This window comes from Chiloscyllium plagiosum, chromosome 3 (genome assembly GCF_004010195.1).
Source record: "Chiloscyllium plagiosum isolate BGI_BamShark_2017 chromosome 3, ASM401019v2, whole genome shotgun sequence".
In the NCBI taxonomy this organism is placed as follows: Eukaryota; Metazoa; Chordata; class Chondrichthyes; order Orectolobiformes; family Hemiscylliidae; genus Chiloscyllium; species Chiloscyllium plagiosum.
The window spans coordinates 41,369,205-41,378,710 of NC_057712.1; the positions used below are offsets into that span (position 1 = coordinate 41,369,205).

The following is a 9,506-nucleotide window of genomic DNA, read 5'->3' on the forward strand; positions in this document are numbered from 1 at the left end:
TTATCACATCACATGAAGAATGGAGTTGATGACTAATTATAGCAATCAATTAGTCTGAAGCAAATTTGAATGGAAGGTGATTTACCCAATGGTAAAAAGTTTTGGAAACCATCAAAGGTCACTGTTGCTCCCAAGCACTTGTAATGCCAGGTGTCAAATTACCTATATATCGTATGTCAAAATACTCTGACAGTTTCTGAAGAAATCTATGGAATTTGCATTTAATCAATGCTAACTAGTTGACTGTTTCCCTAAGGACTCTGTTCTATAGCTTGAACAATTCCACACTAAAATAAGGTTTCCACAGATTAGTTTGAATTAACTCCATTCAAGCAGACCCAATGTTCTCTGGTTGTACTGTTCTGTACAATGGGAAATAGTTTGCAATTGTTGACAGTACCCAGTCACTTTTAAAATCCTAAAACCAACCAACCAAATCACTTTTTGGCCTGTTATTTTTCTTTCCAGGCAATGTGTTCCATTTTTATATGACAGCCATCTGAATTTCTTGCCTTGACATTTCAGTAGTGTTGATTCTAACTTCGCTAGTTGTTGGAATTCTGTTACCTTTGGAGCATAAACCAAATTATTCAAATCATTTTAATTTAATGGAAAATGCCAGACAGAAGTATTCTAAAGATATGCAGGGAAGGTCCTTATTTGTTTTGAGATTCTCGGAGGCGGAATAACCTTCAGCTGACCTGATGAGAATGATTAATGTATCTCAGCAAGCAGACTTTGTCAAATCAAGACCATTCTGAGAGGCGCGACAAGGCTGCTAGTGCTACAGGCCTGATGAGATGTGGTAGTGAATGATTGTTAATACTGGTGTTTCTGCAAGGATTTTGAGCATTGCTCATTTGGTTAGAGTATGTAATTTTCTCTGTTCTTGATCCGTTTCATTGAATCTGAGACAATACACATTCATTATATTCTGAGATATTGCTAAAGCTGGGAGGAGGAGGTAGGAAAATGAAATCAAATAGTTTACATTTGTAATTTGTAGGTCTGTGCGAATTGCAATTGAAGGTCATTGCAGACATAAATTTGAAGTATAGGTACTAGAAATAAAAATGAGCGTGATTCTGGATGGGATGAGTTAAAACATGTCTAACAAGTATGGAACGTCATGAGCAAATTAGCGAAAGTGCTCAGGTCAGATCGCATCAAATAACAAAATGGTGAAATTACATAACTATGGAATGGTATGAAAGTTGATAAAAATGAAATCAGTGGCATTTTTCTTCTGACTAAGCTATACAGGCGTTCACAAGTCAATTTTTTTTTAAAAACCAAGTACCCAAATAACAACAAACAACACACTTAAACTAATCCAAGGAGTGGCAGATGGAGTTTAATTTAGATAAATGTGAGTTGCTGCATTTTGGAAAGGCAAATCAGGGGAGGACTAATACACTTAATGGTAAGATCCTGGGGAGTGTTGCTAAACAGAGATCTTGGAGTCCAAGTTCATAGTTCCTTGAAAGTGGAGTCTCAGGTAATGAAGAAGGTGTTTGGTTTGCTTTCCTTATTGGTCAGAGTATAGGAGTTGGGAGGTCATTTTCCAGCTGTACAGGACATTGGTTAGGCCACTTTTGGAATATTGTGTGCAATTCTGGAAGGGCATTGCCAGGGTTGGAGGGTTTGAGCTACAGGGAGAGGCTGAATAGGCTGGGGCTGTTTTCCCTGGAGTGTCGGAGGCTATATAGAAGTTTATAAAATCATGAAGGGGCAAGGATCTGGTAAATAGATAAGGTCTTGTCCCTGGAGTAGAGGACTCCGGAACCCGAGGGCAGAGGGTTTAGGGTGAGAGGGGAAAGATTTAAAAGGGACCTAACAGACAACTGTTACAAGCAAAGGCTGGTGCACGTATGGGATGAGCTGCCAGAGGAAGTGGTGGAAGCTAGTACAGTTAGAACATTTAAAAGGCATATGGGTGGGTATATGAATAGAGAAAGGGTTTAGAGGGATATGGATCAAGTGCTGGCAAATGAGTCGAGATGAATTTAGGATATCTGGTTGACATGGACAAAATTGACCAAAGGGTCTGTTTCCGTGCTGTACATCTTTATGACCTTATAATTGCCCATGCACCACCCACCACATAAGAAAGAGGGTATAATGATCTCAAGTTCTGATGTTGGAACTAAAGCTGCATGGTATACAGAGAAAGGTGTGTTTTCTTGCATGCTTTCAGTATTCTTTAGTACTAACAATACTCTTGATTAATTTTTTAAAATATGATTTTGTTTAGAGTGGCAGAATAGGAGCTGATGAAGAAATAGATGATACCAAAGGAAAAACTGCAGAGGAAATTGAAGAAGTGCTGGCAGAGAAAGAAGCAAAAACCAAAGCAATACTGCTGGAAATGGTAAAGAAATTAATCACAAACCTTTAAAAGAACATTAATATGTTTTGGGAAGTACAGATGATGCATTCCAAACTGTTCAATGTTTTCTAACCAACAGATGTGAAGACAAGAATTTATTCTCCCCGTTGTTATTCACCTACCGGAGTAGACTAGAGCTATATTTTGTTTCGGCAGCTATGTGATGTTGGTGTGAGAGTATCTGAGAACGTTGATGGTCACGTGAATCAACAGATGTGTAGGAAAATTATGAGAGCAATTATGCAGTTTGGATGATAGGTGACATTTAATACTCATAACGTGAAATTCAGACTGAAAAGCATGGATGGTTGAAGCATACAGCAAACAGAAACAAGATCTGCAGTTATATGGTGTCTTTCACAAAACCCCAGGATATTTTTAAAGTGCTTTGCTGTCAGTGAACAAAGGGTAATCACTGTTGAAGCGTAGGAAACGTTCATCCTAATAGAACCCATAAAAAGCAGAGTTGTTGGTGAAGAAAACGCTTTTCCACTTTTTCAAAATAGAATAATTGAATCCTTTACTCAAGGAGGCATCAAGTTATTATTTGTAAATGGAAGATGATACTGTCGATAGTATTTCCTGTGTACAACAAGAAGCATCAGCCTTCTGCTTAGATCTCTGGGATGGATCATGAACTTAATGTTCTTACTCAGACAAAAGTGGAACTGACGTAGTACAGAATATAGGAAATAATATTAGGCATTTCATCTAACCTATAGTTAAAAAGGCTGACAATGTTAAGAGTCTAGAATCTGTGCATAAGTCATGTTAATGTTTAAAGATGCATTATGCAGTTCACATTTACAATACCAGTCATTAGAAATGCCAGTCATTAGAAATGTTGCAGAAAGGATCTGCACTAATAATAAAGTGTAAAGGGTTTCAGAGCAGTTGGTATCTTATTAGAGGATTTAACCATTTTAATCAGTATAGATAAGACTCAATAAACTAGAGCCAGAGAATTTACGGGGAATCCGTTGAATTGAAGTTAAGTTTGGAACAGGTAGTAAGAAGTATCTTTTTTTCCCTCTGAGACAATACTTTAGTTTGGATTATCCCACCGAACAACTTAGTAGAATTTGTCAGCATTAGACAGTGTAGAATTTGTGAAAAATGAGTATTGCCATGTTCTCACTTAAGCCCCACTTAGCATTCAGATGGGATTTATTGGCCTGAGAAGGTGCAGTGAAGATTCAGAAGAACGATGGAGGGATTTTAAGTGTTATATAGCCTTCCTTGTGTGTATGCTTATATACAGATTAAGGAGTGATCTAATCTAAGTAATTAAAGGATTTGATAGGGTAGATAGAAACTCTTTTCATTTGTGGGAGAGGAAAGAACGAAGGATATAATCTTAAAATTAGAATTGGGCCATTCATGATGAAGCCAGTAAACACTTACTTTTCACAAAGACATTGGACACACACAATTCTCCTTCCCCAAAATAGATGTTGCGATTGACAGAATGTTTGCCAGACAAAATTTAAGGATTACAAAAACAAGACAGTTAAATGAAGTTAAACATACACAAGAACCGAGGTACATGTGACAATAATAAATCAAATCAAAATGAACATAAGAAATAAGAGTGAGATAATAGAATGGCGTCACGGTGGCTCAGTGGTTAGCACTGCTGCCTCACCAGGTTCCCAGGTTTAATACAGCCTCGGGTGACTGTCTGTGTGGAGTTTGCATATCCTCCCCGTGTTTGTGTGGGTTTCCTCCGGGTGCTCCGGTTTCCTCCCATGTCCAAAGATGTGCAGGTCAGATGAATTAGTCAGAGGGAAATGGTTCTGGGTGGGTTACTCTTCGGAGGGTCGGTGTGGACTGGTTGGGCCGAAGGGCCTGTTTCCACACTGAAGGGAATCTAATCTAAACTACAATATAGCACAAGAACAGGCCCTTCAGCCAACCATGTTTTTGCCAATCAAGAAGCTATTCTAAACTAATCCCATCTGCCTGCACATGGTCCATATTGCTTTATTCCCTGCCTGTGGCTGTTGAAATTCTTCATAAATATTGATATCCTATCTGTTTCTACCACCTCCCCTGGCAGAATGATCCAGGACCGACAATTCTCTATGTTTGAAAAAAACTTGCCTCGCATATCTCCTTTAAATTTTTCTCCTTTTACCTTAACCTATGTCCCCTAGAATTTGACATTTCCATCCTGGGAAAAAGACATTGATATTCCACTCTATCCATATCTGTCATAATTTTATACACTTTACCAGGTCACTCCTCTGCCTCCAATGCTCTGGCGAAAATAGTCCAAGTTTGTCCAACTTCCCTATAAGCTAATACACTGAATCCAGGCAACATCCTGGTAAATCTCTTTTGTACCCCTCCAGATCCTCCACATCCTTACTATAATGCAGTGACCAGAACTGCACATAATATTCCAAATGTGGCCTAAATAAAGTCTTATACAGCTGCTATATGACGACAACCTTAATACTCAGTGCCCCAGCTGATGAAGGCAAACATGCCATATGCCACCATTACCACCTTACCCAGTGTTGCCACTTTCAGAGAGCTATGGACTCCAAGATCCCTCTGTATATAAATGCTCCTAAGGGTCCTGCTATTTACTGTATATTTTCATCTTGCACTTGACATCCCAAAACTCACCCCCTCACACTTGTCCAGATTAAGCTCCATCTGTAATTTCCCCACTCAGTTTTCCAATCTGCTGTATTCTTTGACAATCTACCTCACTATCCACCGCTCCACCAAAGTTTATGCCATCTACAAATTTACTAATCAGACCACGTACATTTTCATATCTTGGAAACAACAGCGATCCCTGCAGAATACCAATAGTAACAGACTTCCAATTAAAAAACACTACTCTCTATCTTCCAGGACCAAGTCAATTTTGTATCAATTACAATTCACTGTGGATCCCACTGTGTGACGTAATATTCTGGACCAGCATATCATGAGATACCTTGTCAAATACATGTAGACAACATCCCTGCCCTACATTCATCAATCATCTTCATGATCCTGCTCTGTCATATAGTAAGATAATGGCTGAACATCTACATCATCTCCTGCTTCCCATTCCATCTTCTTTCCTCTAGACTCTCTTGTTAACAAAACTCCTACATATCAGTTTAATTGAATAGTAGAATAAAATACAGGGACAGAATGGTCTGTCAGTGCTTTTATGTTCGTGGTTATACATATGAAAGGAATTAGTCAAACTTCATCAACTTTCTTTTGAACTGGAATTTTTTTTCCTGCCACCTCGTTATATTTTCTAAAAGATTGTTTATGTGGATTATTATTTTTGTTTTGTTACCAGTTAGACAGATGACTATCAATGAAAAGGATCTAAAATATTTAAAAGTTGCACTATTAAGGCTATTAAGCAAGTATCCTTTGAGAAGCTGAAAGTATGACTTCCTGTATAAGCTGTTTATATATGTGACAAACAAGTACATAATGCATGCAAGGCTTGTATTTATTGATATTTAAAATCAGATTTAGTTAATATATATTAAATATGGGAAATGGTCTCAGAAAATGCAAAGATCTTGTACTTGTAAATGGCACTGAACATTCATTCATTGGAAGTACATATGAAAAACATGTAAAACCTAGAATAAAATCAAAACATCCAGGTTAGTGCCTTTATATACAGTCCAGAGTACCTGTGGATGCTGACCCAGGAAGGAAAAGTTAGGAGGGGGTGACAGAAAGATTAGTCACAAATTGAGTTTTAAGATTCGTCTTTAAGGAAAAAGGGAAATGTCAAGAGAAATAACATTCACCAAGTTGTATTATATGTTTCATTAAAAAGGTTTATTGATTTATACTAACTCACTGGAAAAGATAAATGAGAATGATATTGCCTTTGAAAACCCCTTTGATTAATTCATTTACTGATATAAGTTAAATTTAACTATGCTGTTGAGATATTATGCACGTTATTTTTCCAGAATAATTGCTGATGAGACCCAAATCTTAATTTTTAACAGGTTGGAGATCTACCAGATGCAGAAATAAAGCCACCTGAAAATGTGCTGTTTGTTTGTAAACTCAATCCAGTCACCACAGATGAAGACTTAGAGGTCATTTTTTCAAGATTTGGGCCAATCAAGAGGTACTTTTTTGTGAATCTATTGATGATAATGTTCCATGACATTGAACTAGTTTTTATCTCAAATGTTACTTAAAATGTTGATCATCAGTTGACTCTTAATTATCTTTTGAAGTGGGTGAGTAAACCAGTCAAACTATGAAACAAATAGTAAAATATGACAAGAATTAAACTGTACAGGCCACTAAGTAGTGATTAAGGTATCAAATCAGGATACGTCAAGGATCCACTAAGCCTAGTCAAGCCTGGCAAAATAACACCCTGGCTATGATGTGATCTGACTTTTTTTGTAAATATATGTATTAGCAAAATTTTTTAACTTTGTATTTTTCAATAATTTTATATGTTTATAATCAATAACAAATATCAGTATAATAAAAAGAAAAAAAACAAGTTACAATACAGTGGTTACTGTCTACTAACCACTAACCTACCCTATAATACAAAACAAACCCTAACACTCTGCAAAGCAACACCAAAAAGAAAAGCAAAAAAACCCAAAAAATACAGAACGGCTATGCTCGGCGCAAAGTTCCCAAACAAAGGAACGGGAGCATTGTATATGTACCCATATTAACCAAGGAGACCCCCTCCAGTGTCTAGGGCTTGACAAATCTAACCTTCCTGGTTAAGCAAATGCCCTAGTTAAGATAACTGACAAATCTATATCCAAATAACTCAAGTAGAATTGCCATTTCTTATAAAAGTGGTCTATTGTGTCGTGCACCATGTTTGGAAAAAAAAGTCCAAGGGAATGTGCTTCATAATTAATTTCTGCCATCCCAGCAAGCCCAGAGGGTTCTCAGACACCCAATTCATCAGAATATTCTTCTGTGCACAGTATGCAAGAATATTAAATAGTTTCTTCCCAAGCCCATCTAAAGATGGTTAATTCAGTAGACCTAAGAGGAAGGATATCTGGTCTACTTTGACTTCAGTCCTCAGTACCCTCCCTATCTCTCCTGCCACAGCGCTCCAATAAAACTGAGCCTGTGGCATGTCCAGAAGCATTTGGGGCATGCTAAAGATGACCCTTTTTTTTAATAGATATTTTTATTAGAAATTTAACATTTTTACAAGTTTACAAAAATAAACAAAACTCTCAAATATAAACATTGATATACAATTAAATCAAATATACAATAGCCAAAATTTAACAAAAGAAAAAAAATACTGAAAAAGGAAAAAAAGACAACAAAACGCAACTATCTACTAATCTAACCTACAACTAACCAGAATGTATATTTAAGTCTCTTACATGCTCGGAATGTGTTAACATCAGATGTAATAAAACCCGTATTCGTGCGGGATTCCTCTCCTAAGGGGCCCTGGACCAGCCAGGTTTGTAATATCAATTAAATAAAAGCCCTTGTTAGGATAGCCAAAATATCTGTATTTATGTAATTCAAGAAGGGCTGCCATATTTTATAAAATAATTCGGTCTTTCGGTGCACCATATTTGTAAGGAAGTCAAGGGGGAATACATTCCATAATTAATCTGTGCCAATTTGAAAGTCCAGGGGGGCCCTCAGCACCCAGATCACCAAAATATTTTTCCTTGCACAGAAAGAAAGAATAGAAAATAGTCTCTTCCCGTACATGTCCAGGGAGGGAAAATTCGAAAAGCCCAAAAGGAGAGATACAGGGTCCACTTTAATTTCCGTTCCTAAAATTTCTGTCAGGGTACTTGCTACTTTAGTCCAATATCTACGGATCTTATGACAGGTCCATAGGCAATGTACAAGAATGCCCACCTCTATTTTGCATTTGGGACACATTGGAGATGCTCCTGCCTTAAAATTTGCCAGTCGAACCGATGCTATATGGGCCCTATGAAGTATCTTCAGCTGGATAGCCTGGGTTCTGTTAACAGATAGTAATTCTTCTAGCATTTTCCCAAATATCATTCCATGTTTCTATAGAGATTTCTAGTCCCAAATCCTGATCCCATGTTTTAAGCAGATTATCCATATCTCCCGATACTTCATCATGTAGTAAATGATAAATAGTACTAACGGAAGATACCCCCATTGGTCGTAGGACACTACATTCTCTCTCTGATTTATAAAGACTATCTAATAACGTAGTCTTCTTCTGTATATAATCTCGAATTTGAAAGTATCGAGAAAGGTCTCCATTAGGTAATCTGAATTTCTGACGCAGCTGTTCAAAAGACATCAGGACCTCATCCTTAACTGGGTCCCCTAAACATGAGATACCTCTGGATCTCCAGAGTTTAAAAGTGGCATCTGTAAACCCCGGTTGGAATCCCCATGCTCCCACTATCGGTGCATAGGGGGATGTTTTATGTGAGTTGCCCTCATTTTGCCGCATTATATTCCAAGCCTTAATTGTGTTTAGTATTATAGGGTTTTTATAGTGATCTGTAATGATTTTCCTCTTGTCTGAAAATAAAAGGTTAATAAGTGGATATTTTACTTGAGAGGCCTCGATGTCCAACCAGATTGGGCTTTGTCTGATCCACAATCAATCAGCTATGTAACTTAACTGATATTTCCTAAAGTCTGGGAAGTCCAATCCTCCCCTTGTCTGTGGAAGCTGTAGCTTCTTCAGCTTAATGAGGGGCCATCTATGATTCCAGATAAAGGAACCCAGCCAGCCATATAATTTGCGTAGAGCCGTCCTCGGCAGCATCACCGGAAGCATTCTCATAGGATATAGGAGACGGGGCAGGACATTCATTTTGATTAGTGCTATTCTACCCAACCAGGAAATTGGAAGGTCTCCCCATCGCTGGAGGTCCTGCCTTATCCTTTCCAGTAAATGCACAAAATTAGCCTTTTACAACTGACCAAATACTGGGGTAATAAAAATGCGTAAATATAAGAAGCCCTCCAGGGACCAACGAAAGGGAAAAAGGGATCCGTCCACTAAGTGGGGTGTCATAGCAAGGCCACCCATTGGCATAGCCTCCGATTTTGAAAAATTAATTTTATAGCCTGAGAATGCGCTAAATGTATTAATAACTTGGATTAGGCAAGGTAC

At 37.8% G+C, this 9,506-nt stretch overlaps 1 protein-coding gene across 3 annotated transcripts in view; it reads left to right on the forward strand.

The window, feature by feature from the left end:
• Positions 1–9,506, forward strand: part of ppil4 (peptidylprolyl isomerase (cyclophilin)-like 4) — a 52,433-nt gene that overhangs the window by 25,494 nt on the left and 17,433 nt on the right. For all 3 annotated transcript variants that reach the window (XM_043681109.1, XM_043681125.1, XM_043681117.1), the window contains exons 7-8: positions 2,255–2,371; positions 6,379–6,503. In XM_043681109.1, coding sequence (XP_043537044.1) covers positions 2,255–2,371; positions 6,379–6,503 — 242 coding nt within the window. The remainder of the gene's footprint in view (positions 1–2,254; positions 2,372–6,378; positions 6,504–9,506) is intronic.